This window comes from Plectropomus leopardus, chromosome 8 (genome assembly GCF_008729295.1).
Source record: "Plectropomus leopardus isolate mb chromosome 8, YSFRI_Pleo_2.0, whole genome shotgun sequence".
Classification (NCBI taxonomy): domain Eukaryota; kingdom Metazoa; phylum Chordata; class Actinopteri; order Perciformes; family Serranidae; genus Plectropomus; species Plectropomus leopardus.
Window position 1 is genome coordinate 13,328,792 of NC_056470.1, and position 27,335 is coordinate 13,356,126.

The 27,335-nt window shown below is 39.4% G+C and overlaps 1 protein-coding gene across 5 annotated transcripts in view; it reads right to left on the bottom strand.

Annotated features, from left to right (window-relative positions):
- kazna (kazrin, periplakin interacting protein a) overlaps positions 1-27,335 on the bottom strand; it is a 224,519-nt gene that overhangs the window by 39,551 nt on the left and 157,633 nt on the right. For 4 of the 5 annotated variants that reach the window (XM_042491186.1, XM_042491182.1, XM_042491184.1 and 1 more), the window contains one exon: positions 26,911-27,018. In XM_042491186.1, coding sequence (XP_042347120.1) covers positions 26,911-27,018 — 108 coding nt within the window. Of the gene's footprint in view, positions 1-13,478; positions 13,752-26,910; positions 27,019-27,335 lie in introns of those variants that run through there. The other variant, XM_042491185.1, reaches the window with a different exon arrangement.

Sequence of the window (27,335 nt, forward strand, 5' to 3'; positions counted from 1 at the left end):
TACTGGAATTCTCCACTCAGCAGTACCGTTTCTGTTACTTTACTTTCTCTGTACTAGCAAAAATATGATTTCAGTTCTAAATATTAAGTCCAAACTTTCATCTGCTGAACAATAGGGAGAGTGTAAGTTTAAAGGACCCAGTTTTGAAATTTCTTTCCCCTTGCCCTATTTCCTAACGGCTAATCTACTTCAAAGTAGATACGAAATACTAAAACAGTGGTTCCCAACTGGTGGGTCGCGGTCCAAATGTGGGTTATGGGTCCATTTGGAATGGAAAGTTTGTGAAAAATACAGTTTATTTTGAATTTCTGGCACAGGAATATTTTGATGTGCTATTCCTGCTCTTACATTACTATTGTCTTGCCCTGTTCTTGGTATTACTTGGTCTATAAACATGTCACTGATCTTGAAGCAATAGTATGCACTTTTTTGGACGCAATACTTTTTTTTTTTTTTTTCTAAGCCATGTGATGTTTACATTTTGTAAAATAAAACTGAATATGTGGCTATTGATGTGTAGACCTTGAACTAATGAAAAGGACAAAGGACAAAATCTGGACCCCTTGGCTGGACCACTTTGGAACCACTGTACTAAAAGACACTGCGAAAAAAATAAATATACAATAAAATAAAATAAAACCATCAATGAAGCAAGCACTCCATGATAACATGAGGAAAAAAATTAATTAAAAAAGCAAATACTCACTGAAGCTCTTGCATCAATATATATTAAAATGTACAGAAACTAAAATGTATCCAACTGGGTTTTAAAGAAATTACCTCATGACTGAGGCATTAGCAGTTTTTAAAAGCATTAGCTTGGTGCTTGCATTTTCTGTAACAAATCACCAAAAATACATGATATCTGAGGAGAGTGTTTCTTTAAATAGTATGGGCTTAATGTGTTTCTCTGACTGAAGTCTTATGCAACAGTGAAGTGCCACAGGGATTAAACTGAGGCTAATGACGACTGATCTTTGTCTCTGACTCGATTGGGGAAGAAATATGTGCATTCATTGACCCTCCCTCCATCTCTGCCTCCCTTCCATTCCCATTTCCTAAATGGGATCGCCTCTAGTTATTATGATTCATCGAAACAGTAAATAAAATCTCCATCCCCGGCCACTGATGTAAATGACTGTTTAAATGTGTGCATTTGCATAATAGCGTCCATGCATCAGCTGACATGCAGTTGGTACCAGTGAATTATGAATCTGATCAGTGTCATTTCCGATTTGTATGATTTAAGCAAAACGGCTGAAACTGTCTTCCTAAATAATCCCGCAGCCTTTGTGTAACAGCTTCAGCATGCTACAAAACTGGTCGTTAAATTATTCCAAAATATCAGCACTTCTCTGAGGACCCAAAGTCTGTCATCTCCTGAACTTAATGGTGCAAAAAAGAGATTAAAAAACTGTACACTGTAAAATCTGACAAGCAGATCTTACTTAAAATTCTTTGAAAACTGATTGCCTTGAAAAAGAAGGCAGAGGGTAGAAGAAGAGGGTAGAAGGTAGATTTATTAGTCATTTTTTAAACAGAGTTTAAAAAGTAAAAAATTAATTTGTCCTTGATCCTGCTACATCTTTGGAGTTGAAGGATGTGTTGATTAAAATCACCAGCTTCTACAAAGATTACATCGGATTTTTTGGGCATTTTGCTTCTGGTGGCATCATTCAAGGAAAGCAAATATAACTATAAATCTTAATTTTAAGTTTTACGTTTATTTTAAATGGAGCCAAATACTTAATTTTGTGAAGTTGCTGCAACTTCAAAATAACAAGTGAAATGACCTTGTTCTTTGTAAGTGTTAACTTAACTTAAGTAAACTCTGACTTACAGTCTGACTTACAAAGAGGATTCTGCCAATGATAAAGTTAGGAGATGTGCAAGTTCTGTTTTGTTTACATGATTAAGAAAATAAAAATATGATTGACTAGTTTGCAATGGGTAGAATACAGAAATAGAACACAGTAATCTTGGTTGCTAAAATTTGGAAAGATTTCTTTAAACTTGTTATTGCAATTGCAACAACTTCAGAAAATGCAGTAAATATGACTAAACTGTAAGTAAACTTAACAATTAGACATTAAGTAAACAAAATTCAGACTAATAGTTATGTTCACCTACATTTTTCAAGGCAATTGGTTTCTTAGACAAGAGAAAACGCGTCAGATTTTACAGTGTAAAATTCTGAAGGCTTCCTCATCAGTGTGAACACTTTTTAGACACTATGATTTTATAATTTGTCTTAAAATACGCTATTTTTCTGAGTCTACACAGACTATTCAGACCCCATAATCACTATATGTCTTTCTATAGGAGAACATTATGGTCTCTTTGTCTTTCCTCTGTCTTCATGTCACTCACAGTGTCTCCCACACACTCTCTCATCCTGCACTGTTCTTCCATCTTCCAGTTCTTGCCCTCCCATTTCTACAAAAAGAGCAGGAGTCAGAAACCAAAGTTGCAAAAGGTCCAGCAATCCGTCAGAGAGTCCAGTGGCCAAGAGGCAGCTGAAATTGGACTTGGCTGGAACGGAACTGGAGGTCGAAAATTGATAGGGAATGACAGTAAGTGTCTGGAGGGGGGAAATTTTTAGATTGGTTCTCCCTCTTCAGAGTGAGTGGGAGGGAACGATGGGGTGGGGTTCAATTTTTGCCTGTTACTGGAGACAAAATCAATTAACGGACCTATTGTTCCCACAGAATCCTTATTCAGTCCGCCTGCAGAGAGAGGGCACACAGCACAGGCCCACAGTATGGAGCAGATGATGGCTGATATCATATAATGGGTGCACATGCTGTCTGCAGACCTCTTAAAAATGTATCAATAATAGAGTTGGCACGCTAACTTCCATATTTATTTCGCATAACAGTCTGTGTGTGTATGCTACAGTTACTGCAATATCCCATCTGACAAAATCACCAGATCATCTGATACCAAGTCCAGCTATAGTGCTACAGAATCAATTCTTCTTCTTTTTTTTTTTTTTTCAAGGATGATTTTTTGGGGCATTTTTCCCTCATTGATAGGACAGCTTTCGGCAGACAGTTAAGGTGGGAGAGAGAAGGGGAAAAACATGCAGCAAAGGCACACATGCAGGAATCAAACCCAGCCCGCTGCAGAGGCCACAGTCAGTTTCTGAATCACAGAGTTGCTTTCAGAGGAGTCTTAGTTTTTAGGACTGAGAGAGTCCTGTACACATGTATGTGCAAACAAGAACGTGCCCATGAACTTTACTTGGATTTTCAGGAGCTACAGTATTTATTCTTTGACAAACTCAAACCTACACTCTACATGAACTGTCCCTTGACTGCATAACTTCTAATTTCTCCTCTTCTCCAACTGCATACATATACAAATAGTATCTGTTTATAGAGATTACGCCTTTGCCAACAATTTACCTGCATTTGGCAGCTAGCAGGGGATGATTTCAGACCGGTCTATATACAGTTAAAACCTTATCCACAGTCTGAATGCAGAGCATTTTGTTCCACAGTTGTGCAGGACACAAGAGCAACCCAAGTCAAGGATGTTTTAAATCAAAAAGGCAATAAAAGAGCAGCTGGGGTCAACAACTTGAGCAGCAAGTGCTTTCGTGACAGGGGGAGGCTCCAGCCTACAACCTCTTATTTGTTTTGGACTTGGCAACTAAACCGCATCACTGCTTGAATAATTACATTCCAACAGATTTTTCTCTATAAACCTATTCAAAAGATGCAACGCTGGGTTAAAAGCTTTACCCTCCTCAGCACTTCTTTCAATACACTTGGAAAAAAAAAAGATTTAAAACACTCACGTTGCTGTGAATAAGAGGTTTTGGCAGATTTGGCATTCTGTAATCAAATAATCTACATATAGACAAACACATGGAGACAAAGACTTCCTTATTAGTTCCAGTCATGAGACAAAGTGCAAACACTCAGAGGGCAGCACTCATGCCCAGTTCAAAACCTGTACAATTTCACCTATTTAGTGCTACATAAAAGTGGTGAGATAAAACAAATGTAATGATAAACGTTGTAATTATATAATAATATAAAGAAATATTCTGATTTCACTCGGTACATGCAGACGCTTCTACGACACATTGGCTCTGTTGGATTTTGTCTCTCCTCTCTTCCTTTTGCCTCTGTGGTGTGTTACAGAGCAAAGAGCAACTGAGCACTTTACCGGCTAGACTCCTATAAAATCCATGAGAGTCTGCAGTGTTATTTAGAAGAAAACTACATGCAAGAGATCCTCCAGGCTAATGCAAGCGCCTCCGACATGGCTGCATTTCCCTGTAACGATTGTATCCCAGGAAGGACATGCATTTCATGGATTTATCTACAATCTACAGTGATAGAAAAATTGATACAAAAAGGTACTGAAAATTCTACTCATTCAATGCTGTTATGGATGCACACACACACACACACACACACACACACACACACACACACACACACACACACACACACACACACACACACGCACACATTACTGAATGCATGATGGGATACTGATTAATGTTTGCCCTTTGCAGGCATGTATGCAAACAGCAGCCATTATCTGACCTTTCTTTCCTACGGGAATCTGTTTGTGTCCTCAGAATGATAAATAAATAAATAAAAAAAGAGGACAAAATTTATTGCAAGTGTTTAACTTAGAAACTTTTCGACTCTACTCCAACCTTAAGCTGTTTCTGGACCAGTATTACTTTTTTTTTTTTTTTTTTTTACCTCAACAGGGATTAACTCTAAAAGAACATACTGGTTACAGTTTTCAAGACTGCTGGGTCCTGTTATTTTCTTGTTTGGAAAACTTTTTCAGAGGTGATTAATAATAGACTGGCTGGTAGCCTTATGGTACAGCACAAACCAAAGACATAATATAACTAAATGTCACTGCGTTTGCATTGTTTTTTTATTTGTTTCTCTTATAGACCCACTTTGTGTATACGTGTGTGTGGGTGCATCCATGTGTTTGTTTGTGTGTGCACGCAGGCACAAGCAAAGTATTTCATTTAATTTTTTGCTACACACTACACAAAGGTATATTAAACATATGTGCTTTTCTGAGGGTACACTCTCAATGGTATCTTTAGTGCTTCATTATATTTACAGAGTGGTGATCGTTGAATGCTGTAAGTGTAATTTATTTAAATACACACATTTACAAGATACAAAATTTAGGCTGTATTTTAGTAAATTATATATAATATAAATTGTAAGTGTAGTTTCAGAAAAAAGTAAAAACCAAGAACATAGAATTTCATTATATTTAATCACATCTTATATAATACTTTAAACAACACACTCACAGTTCAACTTGAGGAGATTCAATTCGGCACAACTTCAGCTTAATTTGTGATTAAAAAAAAAGGATATTAAACATTAAATGCAAACACAAATGCAGCAGGATAAAGTTTGAGATTATTTTATTTGTGTTATATAGTATCCACTGAGACTCAAGTCTTCCAAAACAAAATTGTTATCCTACCTATCTTACCTATCTTGAGTATATGTTAAAACGTTATTGCAGTTTTTTGATCGTAACAATTCACTAATATAATGCACAGGAAAATCTATAAAAAACACAGTGTGTCTTTGCAAAACCTTTCATGAAAATATCCTGAAATGTATTGCTTTTGCACTTCATTTGAATGAGGACATATTACTTGAATATTTTGGTTTTTCTGTGGTTGCCGCTGCTGCCAGTCTTTTGACTACTTTTTTAAGATAGTTTTTTTTGCAGTGTAAGGTATATAAAGTGTAGTTTCAGAAAATATACTTAAGTAAACATCTTTGTTTGTTTTAGAATGGAGGAAAAGGATGAGGGATATGGGATAGGACGATACCTGGTTTGTTTTTTTAAAGACTATTTTTGTGGCTTTTTTGCATTGATTAGATAGGACTGATTAGAATAAAAGGGTGAGAGAGAGAGAAGATGACATGCAGTAAAGGGTCGCAGGCTGGGGTCAAACCCGCGGCCCTTTGCTGTGGCGAGGACACAGCCTCTGTACCTGGGCACACGCTCTATCAGGTGAGCTAATGGGTGCCCCCTCTAGTACAATGTTTTGTTGGTATATTTACCCACTGGTGATTGCTGATTATTGTGCACTCTTCTAAATACAAAGATGAACAAATAGAAAGGTTTCTAATTTGGCTGTTATGCACACTGTCTGAAGATCTGCCCTCATACCACACCAGTGATCCATAAAGTAACTTAGAATTTTGCAGATGCTGCTTCTGTAAATTAGACCCTTCCCTGTATTTCACTGACTTCCATCACAGCGAACATCAAGTCTGCTTTCGCTGTTGCTTCATTATTACACAGTGAGGTCATGCATTGCTGAACCTCTCAATAAAACTGCATCACTGCACAAGTGTAACATGCAAAGAAAAATGCAGACTTGAAACTCACTGTGACAAACTATACAACTCAAGCAAATTTCAGGGATCTGCTGATTGATTTTCATACTGCACAGAAATGAAATGAATGCCTGACTGCATGGAATGCATTTGGTCAACATTAGATATACATGAATGGTAGCTAACATGCAAAAACACTGAGCTGTACAATGTTTGTCTATGTTAAACACAGAGAGGAAGTTTTCGTCATGGGTACAAATGAGCTGTAAAAATTTGCCAAAAGAACAGCAAAGTTAAAATGTGCAATTATCACATGCAGGTCCTCCTGAAAGTAAATGCAAATGTGCACTGTTTCACTTCAGATCCTGCACACGTCATTTGGGCGAAATTACCAAAATATATTTCATAGTCCTTCATCTCAAATAAGATGCAGGAGTCATTAATAAAAGTCAAAGTGTCTGTCTGTCTGTCTGTCTCTCTCTCTCTCTCACACACACACACACACTCATCTTTATGGACCATTGATAGCAAATTCATCAGTGGCTCATGACGGTAGTAACGCCTGAGCTCTGACTGATGAAGGCAGCCTGCAGTGTCTGCTCTGTCTGGGAGTGCTTTGCTCTGGATTAGCTAGTCAATTCTCATGAGCAGAACAATCTCCCTGCGTCGCCCGAGGAGATGACAGGGTCACGCCTGATGAAAACGGAAAAAAGGGAAAAAAACACATCTTGCCTCAGGGCACTCCATCACAGAAATCAGACTCTAATATTCTGTATTAACGGAGACAGTGATGAAGAGATATTGGTATTCAGGAGAACACATAAGGGGATGGATTGCTTTTTATTGATGAGCACAACAGTGTGAAGGCAAGCCTCAAGTCCCCATGGTCTTTAGCCTCATATAAAATCATGATTGCTTAGAAGTTTGAGGATTATTATATCATTTATTATTACAAAGAGCAGACTATGAAGATCTCAGAGGCTTTTACCATGCCAGCGAATGTATGGATCATTTAGCCTGTTTGCCTGATATCAGACAGTTTTCAACTTGTGTGTCCAGAACGGATTTCCTGAATCTGACATCACTTAAAGTCTCCACTGATGAGTAGCCAACATGCCAACATACTTGTCTTGCTGGTGTGGAGGAAAACTGCTTTTGGAAAACCAGCAGGTTTAGTCTGAGTCAAGATGCCGGGCGATTTTGAGAAGACATGTCAATTTAAGACAGCCTCAACAGAAGCATTTGTCTTGTTTTTAGCGCTTGCCATCGTTGCTATACACATCAATGGTTTCTGCGAACCGCTTGACATCTGCTTAAAAAAAATGGTCAATCCACTCTGTGGTGCTAATTACATATTTTTTTTAACATGACAAAGAAGCCATTGTTTCGTGTAATGATACCAGATGAATTAGTCAACTGGAATTAGGTGGACTGGGTAGATTCCAAGGTTTGGATCCAGAAAATTAGCCTGTAAAATGTAAAAAAAATAAAAATAAAAATAAAAAGCCTTAAGAATTTCCTTGACTGAAAATTTGTGTCTTTAAATTGTTTGTGTGGTCTAACATGGGGTTCGAAACTCCAAAACATCCAATAACCAATCATATAAAGCAGAGAAAAGCTGCAAATCTGGACCCTGGAACCATATTGATGCTTTCACTGCGCAAACTATAACCTGAATTCCACAGAATTCAAGGCCGTCACCATTAATTTAAATCAAAAGCATTTAAATGACGATGTCATGTCACTCGCTGCATGACTCCCTCCCTTCTAGTCAGCCTGTGTCTATCAAGTAGTCTAAGCTTTAACATCACACAATCTGACATCCACATGCTGGCAAGCCTATTTCATGCTCCAGGTCCTTGGAGTAATGGGGGCTGAACTTGTGTGAGAGTGGGGTTAGAACAGAGCTCGGCAGTGAGCAAAAAACTGATCAGAGAGAAAGATTGGCTTTAATCTCAGCCGCATTCCACCACGATCTGCGTCCGTTGGCTTAAAACCCTCTTGTGTGTCTGTGGATAGCATCAGTCACACTGGCCAAGACTTGCATTGCTGCTCACAGAAAGTGTTGTTTGTGAGCATGACAGATTTGCAACCATCTTCATTTTCGGTGTCATTTTACCAAGTTACATGAGCAGCGCTCTCTCTCATTTTTACAGTCTGTACTTGCGCCGAATTAACAGTAATCTGCCAAGACAATGACTTTGTTTTAAAGTCTCTCTCCCATCTCTGCTGTGAAAAACCACAAACATGAGATTACCATCATTCTCAGGCTGTAGATGGACAGATACACAGGACAGCATTTCAGATTTCTTCGTCATGGAGATTAGCAGCAGAGTTTCCATGGAACTGGAAGAGGCGCTGCTCAGGTCACGCGGGACAGAGGGTTGAATGGAAGATAAGATAGCTGGGTACAATGCTGGATCGATGGAGCCATTAAAATACAATGTGAGAGTAAGACTGCAAATGAGCCAAAATGGCAGCCCGTTCCCACAAGTGTGTGTATAATGAAGGTCCAAGCTGGAAAATATCCTCTTCTCCTATTTAGCTCTATGCGATTTATCATCCTCCTGCATTTTGTATTAGTGGGCATTAAGGTGGCTAATAAATGCTGCGAGAATACACACACAGCCAATTCTAGGATCATGTAATTGCAGAAATATACCTTATTTGCCTATTTTGTGGGATAACTAATTATGTGTACACTTTCTGCCGAGGCTGGCGCACTAATGAATTAGCCCTCTGCTATGGTTCTGCCTCCAGAAAGAAGCTACAGTTTTTATTCTGGACAGCTCCCACTAAAACACGATGAGAATGGTAATTGGTGGCATCAGGCCAGGCAATAATCGCTGCTGGTTCTGCTTGATGAGCTGTGCTGGTAAGAACATGTCATTCATTCAGCCATGATATGAAAAAACAGCTATGTGAATACACAAGCTATCAACATTTGGCTTGTTTCTTAACATCTATTTTCACTGGCTTTTCCTTCTGGTTCCATTTTAATGTTACGCCTTGTTAACACTGTGCTATTATGTTTACCTCATTTTCCCCGGGTGTTGCTATTAAGCATAATGCAAAAAAAAATAAACAGTTAATTTCAGAGAGTAGTACCGCCGTGCATGAGTGGGAGTCACGTAGATAACAAAGCAACAAATTCTGATGAAACAGGAACAATGAACAGGCTGCGTTTTGGAGGGAGATCTCTGTGAGGATGACCGGGGCCTTCTGCCAATCGCTGAGAGGAAAACGTATTCAAATTCAACTGATTCATCTTGTTATGTGGACGGACAGATTAGCCGAGACAGGTAGGTACGAGCTGTTTGGATGTGCATCCATGCTTGTGTGACAAAGCAGGTGTGCATGCATGTGTGTTCGTGTGCATATAGTTGAAAAATGACCTTTGGTGCCGGAGGCTAACTGTGCTGTTATTTATAGTCTGGGCCAAATGGGAGGGCAGACACTGTGTCACCATGGTTACTTCATCAAACTGTGAGAAAGTCCACACACACACAGCGTACCTGTATGAGGTGGCTCCTAACCACTGTGACCAAACTCTTTCAGTCCATATAAACAAACATATCGACAAACATGCTTTGTTGACAAATATAAATGCCAAGAAAAGTCAAGCCAAAGTGACAATCATTATTTGATCAGACATATTAGAGTACGGAGGTACCGAAACCACTTCTCGAGATATTCATTAAGATTCTGGGACTTGTCTTGTGAGGTATGTATCTCTCTTTTGGAACTAGTTTGCTCTGTCCTGGCAAAAATGACTAATTTTGAAGCACCATGCATGCTCACTGTTTTGCTTCTTAATGACTTTTTTTCTGTTAAATGTTTCACAACATCAACAATGAATATTACTAGCTGCTCTAAATGCAGAAAAATGCTGCAAGTTGGAGTCCTCCATATAGTCTCATAAAAATCCCATTGGCTAAATGTTTATATCAGTGTTGTTAATATTGAACTTTCAGTTGCTAGGATGCATGGTGCTAAAGACAGAATGCTGCACAAATTGATATGATCCAGGACACTCCTGCAACACGTTTGTTCTTTTTTTCCCCAAACACATATTGTCTTGTCTAATAATATAGAGATCTTGTGGGGTGGGCTGGTGGGAGGTTGTCGCCATTAATTTTGTTTTGTTTCGTTTTGAATTTCTTACTGCAATGCTATGTGTCATCCATATCTTTGCTGTCATTTTATATTGATGAAAAGTTGATCACAAAAAAAAAAATAAATCTTGGGCTGAAATATGTAGCAAATGGTTGCGGAGTTACATTTGTTCCCGGTTTTCGTAATGAGCGGGGCATCTGCTGACAGCTTCAGTAAGTAAAACTGTGAGACTGAAAAGTCTGTCACAGCAAATCTGAGTTACCTTTTTAGTGATTTACAGAGAGCAAATTCCATCAACCGTCCATGTATATTTGATGAGCTGAGAATGGACAGTGTCTGAAAGCCAACACTGAGGTGAATCTGATTTGTGACGGTGACAAAGAAAGCAGACAATTTAATCTTTTGCTTTAGAGTAAATGTGATTAGACACTGAGGTGTTCAAACAGAGAAAGAGATAGATGGGACGTAATAAAGGCTTCAAACAGTCCATCCTCAATGAAATACAAAATTACTCCATGCTATCAGAAAGCATTCGCAAACCTAACTTAGCATGCCTCGTGATTATTATGCTAACTTTACCATCATCCCTGACTCCATTCTGACAGGCAGCTGATTATCTTTAACTGGTTCCAAATTGTCTTCTGTGTCTGCCACAATAGGAAGAAAGTAGCTAGCACCCGAGGGAGCCGCGTGCTGCATTCACCTGCAGCACAGTGAGAAAAAGAAGGCTATTACACACAGGACCAAACTCAGCTGCTTGTTTAATTATGTTGTCAAACTGAGCCTGCTGAAAATACTGACACACATGTATACATGTGTTAATTGACATATGCACAGATGGACATGTGCATGCATTTAAGAATATAAACGCAGGCTCACACTAACAGTCCTGAGCTGATCCTGAGTGAGTGTCGGGTCAGTCAGGCAGGAACAGGCTGTCCAGCTGAAACCAACAACAGCTTCTGTTTTATAGCCTGGTTAACAGAAGGTGTTAATCCACAGGGTTAAAGCCTTTCTGACATCATGTCACTCATCTGGACACACTGCTTTCTCTCTGACTGACAGCCATGAGACATGAAGGAGCAATGCAATCTGAAATGATTTGAGGGATTCGTGGACTGGCAGAGCTGGCAGAGCTGAGGAGCTGATGTTTGATGTGAATTTAACACGGAGAAGATCAAAACCAAAACATTTTCTTCCGTTATTCTGCTTGGAAGACATCAACAGCAGCAGGTATGATCATACATAATCTGCTGCTATGGTTACAAGCAATAATGGCTGCATGACTAATGTCGTACAATTTCATTTTGCAAAGAAAGGGCGCAAATTACCTGAGTGATAATCACAGAGGCTGTCACAGAAATATGAGACAGAGAGGTGAGCAACTAACTGAGCACAATTGCAAACACGTAACCACACCTGGGATAGTAAGGGTTAGGCGAAGACAGCCATCCATAGCCTGCAGCTGTTTGTTTTGCTTTGAAAGCACTAATTGTGTCACAACCACACCTCAGGGGTTAAGCCTGACGGATTTACATGATGTGCTTGAAAAACAGTTTTGAGTGTTGACGGTTGACCAGTTTTATGCCACATTTCTAGGTTGCTAGTATATGGAATTTCTGCAAACAAGCAGAAAACACAGGGTTTATCTGTCTGCTGTGAACTTTTACCTCTGAGCTTGGGCTATTTTAAGTCCAAAGTTGAAGGGCAGGTGGACTACCAGTATAAAGATAAAATGCAGGTATTTGGAAGCAAAACAGCAAAGCAGTTCTCAAAATGGCAACACGCCTCAGTTGTTGTAATTTAATGCTTTTCACTTAAAATAGTCTGAAACCAGTCAGGCTGACGCAGCAAGAATTCCTCTGTGAAAGTAAAACGTGTATTCGTGTTAAAAACGGCAGCCAACAACCCCAGACCACTGTGTTTACAGTAGAAACAGAGCACAATGCCTTCTTTACATGACCATAAAAACACTGCTGTTTGGAGACAGACTTCACAGTACAAAACCCAAAGACTGTGACCTCAGCCAAACACCCACACAACCTACTCACAACAAATACTAGACCGCAGTGTGACACCTTTGTCTAAAATTGCTCAGAAAAGTGCAAGTCATGGCTCTTTTTCCAGTCTCCTGATTTTATACGTCAAAGGTCGGATCCCCTCATTAGCAGTGTTGTGTCTCTATATCGCTACCAGCTCATTTTTTTGTGTGCTAGTCGGAGAAAGTCTCAACTCAACATTCAAAACTTCATTCAAATCAATTAACCCTTTGAAACCTTGGAAGAGGGCTATGAGCAACTTCAGGAAAAATGACCCAAAAATTTGGAGAACAAAAAATTACCTATATATTAGCACAAAAAGAGACAAAAGGAAGTTAAAACAAACAAAAAAACAGACAAAAAAGGCAAAAAATTATTTATTAACAATTCTGTGATGTAATTTTAAATATGTAATTATGATAATTCTAAAATGTTTTTCGCAAGCTTTTTTTCTTCTTTGCCTAAATATTTTCCCTTATCTTTAAAAAAAAATCATTGTTCAAAGGTTGAATAGCCTATTTGTGAAAGGTGTTTGAAAGCGGCACAAGGAAAGAGATATAGATCCAGGTTTCAGTGGGTTACGATATACAAGATACGTAACACATTAAGATGTAGTGACTCAAAATTTGCTCTACCAGATGACTGAGCAGGATGTTACAGGGTTAATGTTGGAGTACACTCAACAACTCAACTATGAGATCAGCGCAGGTTAAAGTCTCCCAACGACTCAGCACAAAACAGGTGACTGAGTGAGTGATCTGTTGTCAGATATGACCCCGCCAACACGTAAACATGACACCATTGAAAATGAAAAGTTGACCTATCACTTCTTCTGGGACCTTTAGTCCAAAGAAAGAAAGAGTAAGCCACCTTCACCTTTTCACTGTTTGAAAAGTGCAGGATTGAAAACTCACATCATAGTATCATCCAATATCAGAGCTGCACTTGTCTTTTCCTAACTCACCAGACTTTCCCTGCTCCCCGTCTGACTTCATCCCCTCCTCCAAGGGGAGCTTTCCAGAGGATTCCAGGATTCCAGGATCTGTCAGGTGTGTGCTCGAGACTTTCAGGACAAACAAAACTCCAAAATTCCTCCTCTTTTAAGCAGTTCTCACTCAAACCACGTCCATTTTTATTTTTTTCCCCCACTAGAATCAGGTTCAAATGACACCAGGAAATACATCCAGGGAGCTGCCGCTGCGTCTTTCCCTCTCTGAGTGTACCTGTTCCAGGCAACTCCCACGGCTTCAGTGACACAGTACACTCAGCCCTTCCCCCTCAACTTTAATGGTTTACTAGGTGAGGAGGAGGAGCTCAGTGGGGCTGTCACTATGATTTTCCCACATTTTTCAAACGTACACACACACGCAGCAATGAGGGGAGGAGCCCTGCTTAGGTGTGGGCTTGCAAGCAGGTAAGCGTCGATTTGTGCGTATTTAAAGACCAGCAGGCAACACAGCAACAGGTCTGCCAGCTGTTGACCTGCCTGAGGGTCTCAGTAACCTTATACTTTAAAACAGCACCTATGGTATCATGGACCCTTGGGTGCCATTAACACAGCAGTGAATAACACATGGAAAAGAAAAATGCTGTGATGAATTTGTGATCAGGCGGCGGACAAAAAAACTTTGCAAGTAATGTTTTTGTTTGTTTGCTTTCAAGGCAATCAGTCCAGTTTAACTAACTTGAACAAACTTCTGTAAGGGAGTCAGAAGGAGTAATGTGAGCCAAAGCGACACAATAATGTCTGGATTCAGAGCTACAATCAGGGGTTACACACAGGATATTGTGGATATTGTCATTTAATGGATTAAAGCACAGCTGACCTTTTCATTGTAATAAAATGGATGTGTTAACTTTTCATTGTAACAGTTATCCCTTAAACCTTCAATTCTTGAGTATATTTACACCTTTAAATTTCTCAGCTTAACACAGAAAGTAAGCAAACAGATTTCCATGATTAGTGCAGACACAGGTGCATGCTATTTGTTCACACAATCTGTGTATGCTTGTTTCGCCCAACTGCCCCTGCAGTGACATGCTGTCCAAGCCCAGCAGGTGAATGAGGGATTGGTGATGTGCAAGTAGTCACACAGAAGGAGCCTCAATATTACACAAGGGTGATAAGCCTGTGCACTAATTAAGCTGCAAGGACAAAGATAACTCCTCTTTAAATAAGCAGAATGATGAGTCAGACCATAATTCCTGCAAGTTAAGTGCACGTACAGAACTAGTAATAAAAAAAAAGGCAAAACTGTAAAAAAGACTCATCAAACACTGATTGAATTGTATCTTGAAGTTACTTCCCTTTCATGCTTGTAATAACTTAGAATAAAGCAGCGTTCTCTGCGGAGCCGTTATGCGCAAACCTGAATATTATCAGCAAATATTTTTATAAATAATTCCTGTTTTATCAAGTTTTAAGTCACATTCAAATGGAGCAATTAATTATTACTTGTAAAAACTTCCAAACTCAGAGTTAAACTCACAGTCAATATGTGGGCCACACAACCTGCATGCTGCTGAAAACAGAAAATGAGTCCACCCACACTCCAACAGGAGCGCTGGCCTCTTGGTGGCTAAATTCCCTCAAGCTCCATTAATCAACGAGGCCACTCTGGACTCAACCATATACAAATGTTCCTTTAGATCCTGCTTCCATAACAGTGCGGCAAAAACAATGCAGGTTGTGAACGTACATTTAATTATGTATCTAATAATTAATCAACACCAATTAACTACTGAGCCATGCTTCATTACATGGCTCACTTGAGGTTCCACAACTCCCCACTGACCAGAAATGCATCTCAACACAGTCAGCAATGACATCAGCACAGTTATCAGAAGAAAAACGTTGACATTGTATGTTTCTGCAAACCACAGATTTGTTACATTTGTACCTTTCAGAGATATCATATCAATGTTTCTGAAGTGACGTAGTTCTGATTTCCTGTGAATGAGGTGACTTTGTCATGAGAGGTGGAGGGAATGGTAGACGGCATGACAGGGAAAGATGGCTGCTTTGCTGCAGACCACTGCAGACAACTGTTCAAGAGCAACAACAACAAAATCAGCTGATTTTAGCAAGACATCTGCAGCATTTCCAGTGGTGATTGCACAACCTAAAGCAGATGTTTTTTAGTTCCACATCGGTGTGTTTGCAAGTGACAATTGTACTATTCAAAGCTGGTGTTTTTTCACGTGTCATGAATGGCATTTCCAGCTGTGATTGTGCCATCATAAGCAGGTGTTACTTAGGAAGACACTGGCTGAATTCCCAGCCGTGATTGTGCCACCAAAAGTGTTTTTGAGAGAGAAAGAGAGAGAGAGAAAGAGGGACTTGCAGTATTTTCAGTTGTAATTGTGCCACAAAAACTAGGTTTCTTTAGCAAGTTATCAGCAGCATTTCAAGCCGTGATTCCATTATTGCGTTGACCACAGTAAGTGTTTTTCAATGTTTTTCAGTGAGACATTGGCATTAGTGGTTTGCAGAATCATACAATGCAAACGTTCATTGTGAAACTTGGGTTGTGGAAATGCATAATCAGTAAATGACTGGAATTGATTGACTTTCTATTGTCAAAATATCTAGCAGATGTTATTTGGTATCAAAAGGTCACATCTACACTTAAGTATGTTGAACCAACGTTACAAAAGTGTCTGTGCTGTTATTTCAAGATCAATCAATAACTCTGCCAGAAACATTGAGTTTTCTGCAGAGCTGTACCATCCAACTCTCCAAGACAATAAAGCAGCTAAGGAAAATAATCTCCTAATGTGTATTGTGTCCATGCATAATGGACACGGTGAGGAAATTGAATACCGCCTACTCAAAGGGGTGCTTGTGGCCCACACAGGCCTGCAGCTTAGCTGATACACAGCTGATTGAAAGCTGAAGGTACGGGCACAAGATGACTGTGAGGCTGTGTGGTGTGTACATGTGTGTGCATGTGAATATATGATGATTTCACTTTATGATAACACTCAGCAGGGAGAGAGCCGCTGAGCTATTTTGTACTACACAATTGTAATCCAGTCATTGATTTTCGCTGGACCTTATTTTCCTCTTAGAATCACACGGCTGGTTCACGAAATGGTAACAAATGCCTTTTAATGGTAGAGAAGTGGAAAGCTGCAGCAGTTATATCAGCTATAAAGAACACCTTGTGCCTTCGCCTAGCGCTCAATGGCTTAAAATTACAAATCCAAGGATGAGAGATGACTCAGCAATTCCCTGTTCTGGAGAAAAGAAACTTAGAGAGAGAATCTGAGAAAAAATATAATCATGCCATTCATCATGTGAAAATGTGGGCTGTACAGTAACTTAAAGAATCGTGCCCGTTCAATTTGGCTACACGAGAAATGATTGCAGGGCAGTTCCCTAAACGCATGTAGGAGGATCATTTTATGACAAAGGGTACTTCTATGATTATCATTGTGAGCTACCGAGCTCCCAGCTGTGCAACAGTAAAAAAAAGCTTGCATATTTCAGTGACTTACATGCATCGTACATGGACTACATTAACAAAACCACCTTTGCTTGCTCAGTAGATGGCAGACTACAGTATATTAATTACACTACTCTTGCTCCAGACCTGTTGGGACATGCTAGCTAGAGTGTAAGGTAACTAGGAAGTGGTCCAGCTGCGTCTCAGGCCTAGACACTTATGAAGATGAAGTGCTAATCAGCAGGTCTGTTGGGTTTCCTAATTAAAAGAATGTACTTGGCACGCTAAGGCTATTTACACTGCATTAAGACAGCATCAAATCACACTACAGGGACTGGGGAACAACAGGAAATTAGCTGTCTGTGACATGCACGCCTCAGAATGTATGACATCGTGGGGAAAAAAAAAAGAGTTGCATTTAAAAAGCAGTTTGGGTAAAAGTGCTGATGCTCAAATGATGCACACACAAGCATGCACACATGTTTCTAAGTTCAGGGAGGCCTGGCAGTGACGAGCTGAGAGCACTATCCCTTAAATGAAAATCAATGAGAGCAGACAATCTCTCTCTCTCTGCAGTCAGTTTACACAATACCTCAATGGACAGCAGCCCCACCTCACACTGCCAAGAAGACGTCAACCCCCCATTGTTTATGTGGGAAAGTAAAATAGAAACAATGAGAGAAAGATTAGAAATTAATTCAGCTTGTGTTTGTGCGCATGGATGGTCAGCTTTTTATCACCGCAGCTCTTTTTCCTCGGCTCGTGAACAATGTGGTGTCCATCTTTAAACGCCTGTCTTCAGCACCATCTAACTGCCTTTTGTTACAACACACAATGCACCTGCTAGTGCACACACTCTCCTCATAAATTCAAACTTTCAAGTTTTCATGTTCATAGGATTTTTCCTGAAACTGCAGCTTGCACAGCAAACCTTGAAACAACCCCTGAATGAAAGATCAATCCACCTTCACAAAGTGTGAACTAGTAGGAAAAAAGTCACTAGTGAACTGTGAAGATGACTAATAGAAAGGAATTTATCATGACCTCCACCACAAAAAAATGGAAGGAGGGACATGTTGGGGTCATGTAGTGGCAATGGCAGTCCGAATCTTTGTAAAACACTGAGAGGGGTAAATAATGTTTTCATCACGCTGTAATGCTCACTGTTGCTTGGATTTTCAAGCAGACTGCTTTTCTAAACAAAAGCCAATGTGTTCACGTATCAAAAGCAAAAGCAGTTTGAATCTCTATATTATTCTGTGTTGATGTGATTTTTAACACAGAATATCGTCAGTGGAAGTTCACATTATGTCTGCTGTGGAATCAGGTTGTTTGGAGCAGAAATAGCCCTCCATTAACAAAACAAAGGGATCACATTGATGTGGGTGTGCTCATAGGAACTAGTGGTGTAAAGCAGTAATACTCAACTTACAGCTGCGGGCCAAATTTGGCACCTGATAGGGTACTGGGGGCCGGGGGCCGGGGGCCCCCCCCCCCCCCGGTGATAAAAAGTTAAAGTTAAAGTTATAAACATACAGTATAGTCAATGCAAAAAGTACATTGTAAAATATAATAAGAACATAAAAGCTGTTCATAACAGTATTAATTAAATGATAAACAAAAAAAATGGAAGGGCCAATCAACATAACGAGTACTTTCACTTTTGATACTTTAAAAACATGAAGCTGATAACACTTCTGTACTTTTTAGTAAGATTTTCTTGATTTTGCAGTAGTGCTACTTTTTTAGTACTTAGTACTTTTTTAGTACACATTAGAAAGTCAAGTTTGAGTGACACATTCATGAGTTTGAGGACTTCTTGTGTGTCAACCACTGCAGAGCAGTTTACAATACTCTGGAAAGTAGACCATAAATCATTTCATCCTCTGTTGACAGTTGCGAGATGAAGAGTGCAATTTTACCAGGCACGTTTCAGGGCATTTTACCTGGAATATGCACTTGCAAATTTTGATTGGCCGATGTAGTGTGTGTTACTGGATGAGGCTGCATGAGGTTGCTACAATAGTAGATCAGTGTTTTGATGGACAAGCCTACATTTTTTTTCCTGAGACCCCCTCTTTGCCAAAGCGGTTGTATCACCGAAATGACTGTTTAAATGTTTCAAATGTTGTTTTGACGCAGGCCTGTTGGTTGACCTGAGCACTGTGTTAAACAAGAGGCAAACTATAGAGTCAGCTGACTACTGTTATTGCATTCTTTAAGTTACGACATGTCAGTGTATACATTACATGAGTGGGTCACCTACAGATAACTCGTGGTATGTTGAAGTCCCGGATTTGCTATGACCTTCAAGAGGACGTCCCATAACCGCCTTCACATCCTCCCCCACCTCTGAACTATTTTACCTCAGGCAAAACATACATGTGGAGGGTGGGTCAACATTAAAATGTCAACTGAAAGTCTTTTGTGTGAAATGAGACCTAGGGGCTGTGCAACCTCATGTTGTTGATCTACTGTGAGTGTTAAACATGCTTGTCTCTGCACTTCATCTTCTGCAATTGAACTAATCTTCTTACTCACCTGGATTTCGTTACTCAAACAACTCCTTAACCTATTTTTACTACTGTGCATTATATATTTGTACCTTAGACCAACTCTTCTGATCTCTGTCACCTACGTTATTCACCTGTCTGTTCTCCTACTGTCCAACCTTCATATTCAGTAATCAGTGAAAAGGAACCGGCAGCCACCAGGTGCCACTCAGCTCTCTTCCAGATCTGGCTGCTCAGACAGCCACCGTCCCTCTCCACCATCACCTCCGCTGCCAATTCACTCCTGCCAGACGCCAGCTCCGATTAGCTGCCCGTGGGCCTTTTTAGCAGCCGTTTGAAGGGCAGGCAGAAGGTATTACGACTGGTGAACGCTTGTACCAGTTGGCTGTTTGCCTCGTGTCAGACTCCAAGGTGGAATTCGTAAATAGAAAAAACACCTCTAGTAGCACCTTGAGCTGCTTTGGCTGAGTGTAAATCCAAAACCTAACGAGGTGTAAGTGAGTATTTTGGAATAGTAACTTTAACTGCAAAACAAACATGCACAAAACACAATGTGACAGACAATTTTCATTTTCAGATTTTTAGTTCATCACTTTTAGTATTTCATGACACTTCATAACCAGCAGGAACTTGACATGGGACCAAACCTCGAAAAGCCCCCTACATCCTTAACCACTGCTTTCCACTGGTGGGTTTTGCAATTAGTTTGGATTACGCAGATAAATAAGAAGTTCATAAAACAGCAGTTGTAAATGTATGTTTTTGATGGAAAATGTTTAAATATATGTACTAACAATTTAATGTAACTCAAATTGCATTGCATGGGAAATATAATTATTTTCAGCCTTGTGATTACTCCACTCCAACATATGACTTGCATAAATACAAAGAACTCTACAAAGGTAGTGATAAAGTGTGCACTACTAGCCCCTAAAATTACTAAAAGTATCTAAAAAAAAAAAAACAACTGCTATATATCGCCTTGTTTACAGTATCACTATATATTGCAAGATATTGTACAATAAACCTTGTATTGTGGTATACAGATTCTTGCTAAAACAAATATTGAGGTTTAAACCTTTCATTTAAAACATATAGTATACTTAAGCAGAGCTTGAGACTACGTTTAAAACAAGTACAGCCTAAATGGTTTTTAATTTAACTTAACTGTAATATAACAATTTTGAGCACATAAAGTGTAGACTAACAAGTAAAATTATACATGAATATTTATTTTTCATTCATTTTTTTGACTCATTTGCTATCCCTTGTGTGCTTCCAAATACATCCAGTGTGACTCGGTGATACCATCAGCAGCAGACTGAAGGCTTGCTGAGCTGTCAGATGAAGGTCACTGAAAGCACATTTACTGGTTCTGGTCCATTTACCAGAGAAAAAGCGACGAGCCAACAGAAAGAATTTCAGACAGTCTGAGACCTGGCAATTTGGAGTGTACTGATAGTACACATCACACACACTCAGCTTTGCGGCAGGCACCACTGCTTAGCAACCATCACTACGATAAAATGAAGGAAAACACATTCTGTGTGCTGCGCTGACCTGTGCTTCCATGTTTTCTATTCTTCTGCATTTTTAGTATGAAATATGTTTGAGTTTATATGAGAAAGGCTTGATTGATTAATTAAAGTGCACAGCTTCAGATCTAAATTTAGACCATAATGCTGTATGTGGCAAGCGTTTATTGTGACAAATGTATTTAAATATAAAAATGTGTTGCCACCTGCCTCTAAATGGATTCTAAGTAAATAAGAGTAAGGAAGAAAACAGCAAAACCTTTTTTTAAAAGGCTCAGAGGAGGAAGACACACTCACATGTACCAGCACATGACTTCTGTCATGACTGCACAAATTATGCCTTAAATCTCGACCCCTTGAATTTTCACTTTTTGACTTTATGACCTTTAAGTTGCACTTGTCAGCAGCCCTCTTTAATAAAGCCGTTATAAAGTGACATAGACGGCAGATAATCAGACTGCTGCTCTGCTTCCTTTGTCAGTTTCAACCTCTCAGTTGACTTAAATGGAAAGGCTAGAGGACAGAGGCACCCAAGCACACAGAAAAGCCCTTTTGTCTCTGACAGTGCAAGCACAGTTTTTGAGATTTCATGTGTGAAGAAAATCGATGGAAATGAGCTTTCAGTTTGGATCATCAAAATCAAAAGTGGGATCAACAATTACTTTTTTTCTCTCCCACCCACTTATGAATGTAAAGAAAAAAACAACACTTTTAAGACACAGCGTAGCTTACTGGTAGCCTGCAGCAGCACTTTGCCAGACACTACCGTCACTGCTGGAGTCAGAGACGATGGACAAACAACAGAACTGGAAAATCGCCTTCTAGTAAGTTTTCTAACCAATGAACGAGTCAACAAAAAACCCACAGTTTGTACACTGCACTAGCAAAGTGAAAAAACGGATCTGGTGGATTTTGGCAGGTGAGACAATTGTTTTTATGTCAAGTGTGAAAAAGGGTGAAAAAAAGTTTAACATTTTATATAAATTATACATTAATTATGTGTGTGGCTCAATCCAAAGAAAAAAAATAGAGCAGAATTATCACACTCAGTACCACACAGCCTATCTTTTTAAAGAAGAATTTAAAACTCTAAATGACAGTTGTCAGGGCATGAGGCCACTTATGTGTTGATCTTCATTAATCAAGACTAAATACTGTAAAAAAAAAAAACCAAAATCAACAAAAGGCTTTCTTGGGGACCAAAGATGGACTCACTTCTGGAGCCAGCCTCAAGTGGCCATTAGAGGAACTGACATTTTTGGCATTTCTGTGCTGGCTTCATTTTTCAGCCCAGAGAGTGCAGCTTGATCAAGGTTTGATATTCTAATAATGGCATGACTTTAGTGCTTAAAAAAAAAGAAAAAAGAAATAAATCAAAAGGGAAAGTCAAATCAAGTTGTGGATCTGGAGAATCCCATTACCCTCTATGGATCCACAGTGTGAAACTCCCATTATGACCTTTTCTCTTCATCTTCTTGTCCTCTTTCAATACTCTGCAGGACTGAGAGCATGGCCATAATGGCTGGAATACAAAGTCAAATTAGTCAGAGTCAAATTAAAAAAAGCAAAGTCTAAGTGAAACCATTTTGCCTGGGCATTTCTAAATGGCTATTTCTGACGTGTAAATTACAGTGGAGAGGCCTGGATATTGTTGCTGGAGGCAATATAAGTACCAACCTCCCAGTGGCTATAAGAGGGCTTCGATGGGGGCAGGTGTTTTGGAAAGTGTCAGCGCATGAGAAAATGGAAGTGCTCAGCAGAGGCCAGTCCACACATACACCCCGGCCCACACACACACACATCTTCACCTTACGTTATTGTTCTTTTGTTCACTTCTGTCCCTCTCTCTCCTCCCCTCCTTTGCTGTATGATTTTCTCTCATTAATCAGAATACATTCGCAGGCAACACAATGTCCTTAGGCAATCTCTCAACTCTTCCTCCTCCTCCTCCTCCCCTTTACCATTTATTCCCCCTTATTTCTTCTCTCCTTTTCTGTCTCTTCTTTCCTCCTATTTTTTTCTGTACGCCCTGTTTGACTTCTTTGTGCTGACCTTCCTATTTAAATCAGCCCACACACCAAGCTTCACCCAGCTGGTGACATCACTGCCAGTTAATGTGCAGAAGCAGCACCTGTCTCCATAATGATACAGTGCTCACTGCTTACGTTTGTTTCCCCTCTCCTTCCCTGTCTCCCTGTGTCTCTTACTGCAGACCTGAGATGAATTTGCTGATAACACAGCGCCTCACGTCCCTGTTCTCATTCTGATGAAACTTGCGGTGATATACGTGGCCTTGGTTGGGCACTGCAGGGGTTGTCGGTGTGTGTGTATGAGTTTTCCCTGAGTCTGCACATTTCCAGCACCCAGGAAACGACCACAGACCAAGTGCACCAGCTGGTTTGTGCTGAAGGAGAGTGTGTGCATACGTGTGTATCTGCCAAAATTTTAATTTAAAAATGTGCATAAGACTTACCCCCTCAAGTTCAATATCTGAACTTTTGACTTCCCAATGACTCCTAAAACTAAAAATCTTTCAGCATGTAATTTCATTGGTCGGGTACAAAAACAGATGCTCCAGATCAGCAGTGGTGAAGGAGGACCGAGATATTTTACTAAAGTAAAAGTGGTAATACCACAATAACAATAATACATACAAAACATTGCAATGTCAGAAATCATATAAAATGTGGCCAAAGTTTCAAATAATAAAGTAAATGTGTGTAAAATAAAGTCCTGTGAGTAAAAACCTCGGGCCTCGAGTTATTTTCAACTTTTGAGACAAGCTGATGTCAGCGTATGATAGATTTGTTTATACTGTCGTCTACTCCACACAAGCTACTGCAAGTCTTTATGTTACATATACTGCTACATGTAGCTACGTGCTAACGTCAGGGAAATGTAATTTTGGTTGCAGATGTTGTTAATTTGTCCCCAATTTTGACTCATATTCTTGCTGGAACATGTCCCTCTGAGAAGACTTTGGTTTTTATTGGTGACTTTTCGTGGTAGAATGTTCGGCTTTACTCTGCGACAGTCGTTATTCTGTGCTGCAATGAGGATGCGGAGACAATACAGACGATACAGAAGACCCGGAAATGTTGACCAGAGCAGAGCAGACGGGGCTTTTGCTGGAGGATCTTAAAGAGACAGGTGCTATAACAGAGCGTCTCTCTTTCACAGAGGGTGTAAACAGATGTTCAAGCACAAACAGTATGAGGAAAATAAAGTGCTTATGCACATAAAGCATTTCAGTGTGTTCCAGCAGAAACCCTAAATACAAGTTTGAACCTGAAAATGAGCATTATAGGTTCCCTTAAAGTAAAAACTCAGAAATACTTGCAGAAAAATATACTTAAACCCAAAGTAAAAAAGTACTCATTATGCAAAATGCTTACATTTATCAAATGTGTTGCTGGAACATTACCAATTGATTGACATGTCATTTGAACAAATGAATGTTGAGCAGTTTAATCTACAACAATGCAAAGATTGTAAACTGGTCTTTTGTTTATTGTATAAAATCTTGAACAGAAAAGTGGCTTTAGTCGTAAGATATACGCAGTAAAGGGTACAATATTTCACCCCTGAAATGTCGTGTTAAGGTGTAAATACTCACGTAAAATACAAGTATTTTAAAACTGTTCTCAAGTACATTACATTTGTGCTGCTGATCTGCAGCAGTGAAATGTAGCCGACACACCAAAGTAACACTGTTCTCTTTTCTTTGGACGACTTGTGAGCTGTTTCAGTATCATCACGACATCGACAGACGCTAATAGGAGAGAAGAGAGAACTGGCAGCCAAACAGACCCCTAAGCAGGACACTCTAATGAGGAAAGGGCCCCTGGGGGCTACTTGGGTGACACCAGAGATCCATACTGGAGCTGGCAGCCGTACAGAATCCACGACTGAAGAGATGCGTTTGTGCTGGTGCCATCGTTAGATACTTTGATCCTCTCTACAAGACTCTAACTTCTTGAAAAGCGCTTTTGTTATGAAAGGGCTGGAAACAGACAACAGATAAACGCCTGTAACTATGTTTGTCTGGAGAGCTGATGACGCCTACGTGAGACCCGTCTGACCACCCAGTTAGATAAGAGTCTGGGAATAAATAAAGGCTTCAGAGTTTATCAGCTGCTTTTTGGGGATGGTTTATAGTGACGCAAGTGACTGAAAACTAACAGCAGATTGTAACCACAGATGACTATGGAGCTTGTTAGTATGCACTGTTGACAGAGACATATTGTAGCATCATTGAACAGGAGGACTGGAAGAAATGATGCATTAAATGAAACACCAATTCTGATGGAAAGGTATTACATGCTGAATGGACACAGGCACCTCCTGAGTCAGCACACTGAATTTAAACATTTTTCTGATTAATTTGCATCAAATTTACAAAATGTAACAGCTGATGAGAGAGGCTAACAGCATTGTATTATAAAAATATATAACTACCCTTCAACAGTTTGTAATGTTCTGCAACAGAAGTTTGTTTGGGTACAGTCAGATGGCTGACAGGATACCTTTATATACTGAATGGTATTTCATGTGTTTACATTGTAGAAAGTCCCCCACAAACAGATTTTATTTTGTATATATATTTTTTATATATATATATATCTGGAGAACAAAACGCTGTACATTCGTTCAACCAGATCAACAAATGAAATGGCAGAAAAGACAAAGATCCCACTGAGCAACAGCTGAATAAATCCTCCACTGGTAAAAGAAACTGGATGCTCAGCATCAAAATGTGCAGATTTAAACTGGAACAGGGTCCTGTTTCAGTGTCAAGTGCACATCAATAAACTAATTCTTATAACTAATAAAATTCATCATAGAAAGAGAAAATGAGTTGAGGGTAGACTGCAGAAGGCCCAATGACAAACCGTTGTAATGCAATCACAATCAAAAGGCACCAACACTTTTATGTACTGAAAAAAAAGATAAAAAGAAAATTGAAGGAAAAATGGTTCCCGCATTTTTCCTGTTATACAACACTGTCGGGACATCAAGTACATGGAAGTTTTTATCATTTCATTTTCTAATTTTAGGGACAAAAACTATTTGAAATGTAAGTAATACATTTGGTGACTAAATTATACTATTTTTTTGTTAATATATTCATTTTAAAGAGAGAAGAAAAACACTGATATTGCAGATGACTCCAATTGCATTTACCAGCAAAATACAAACATTATACTATGTTTTACCAATTATATGAAAGTACCAATTATATAAAACCTAAAATTTCTGACAACCTATTGAGTAATCACATTCTCCTTACAAATAAAATTTGTGTAATTAAATATTTATTTCGAAAATGTTCAGTCAGGACCATTATTAACTCTTGTGTTATTATTGTTCATACTGCAATGAGAGTTCTGGTCCATCCAAGCAGCAACAAGAGGCCAAACTGTAAAATTCAAACTGCTCATAAACATGAATAACTAGTTGTGAATGACTGTTGTGTTTCTGGTTCAACACAAACATGCACACACACTAAATAAAGAAGCAGCTTTGGCCTGATTAGTTACAAAGATGTTTGTGATGTTTCCTTAAATACAAAACTCGCTGCGTTCATTTACTGCCAGATGCAACCTGGATTACATGCAGTCCTCCTCAGCTAAAATATCATGTGTTTTGGAGGCTTCAACAACAGGTGCAAGCAGAAAATGCTGAAAAGGGAGAGGAACTGATGCAGAGGGGCTACTATACAGGCTCCTCCTGTACTGTGTACTTGCAGGTGTGTGTGTGTGTGTGTATATATCGAGCATTTGCATGATCATTCTTGGATTCATATGTACACCTTGCTGTGCCACAACATTCTCCAATAGTGGCACAGAAGGAACAAGCTGACGTTTGCTTTAAAGTCAAACAGTTCTGGTTCAACTTACCTTTATCCAGGGAAGCATCTGGGGAGTTGAAGTCCATCAGACTGCTGATTTCAGTCTTGTAGCAGAGGTCAGTTGCTGGTGGCTTCTGCCTCTGGTTTGAAGAGGGATCTGGGGAAAAAAAACAAATAACAAACAAGCTTAAATTAACGGACATTTAGAAATACCCCCCAAAATTAGCAAGTGTATGCAGGTTTTTTGAAGAAGGCAAAACTTGCAGTGTACAGCGCTCTTTCTCAGTGTCCACCCTTTTTTAAAACTAATTTTAAGGTCATTTTCTTTCTGAAATCTTTGGGACATTTCTTGCCAAGTTGGTCGTTGCCTTTTCTCCTCATGTTTTTGAAAGAAATCAAGCTAATTTACTCAGCTTTCAAAGGGTTAAATAGCTTGTGAAAGGTGAGGTCACCTGAATGCAGCACACGAAAAGT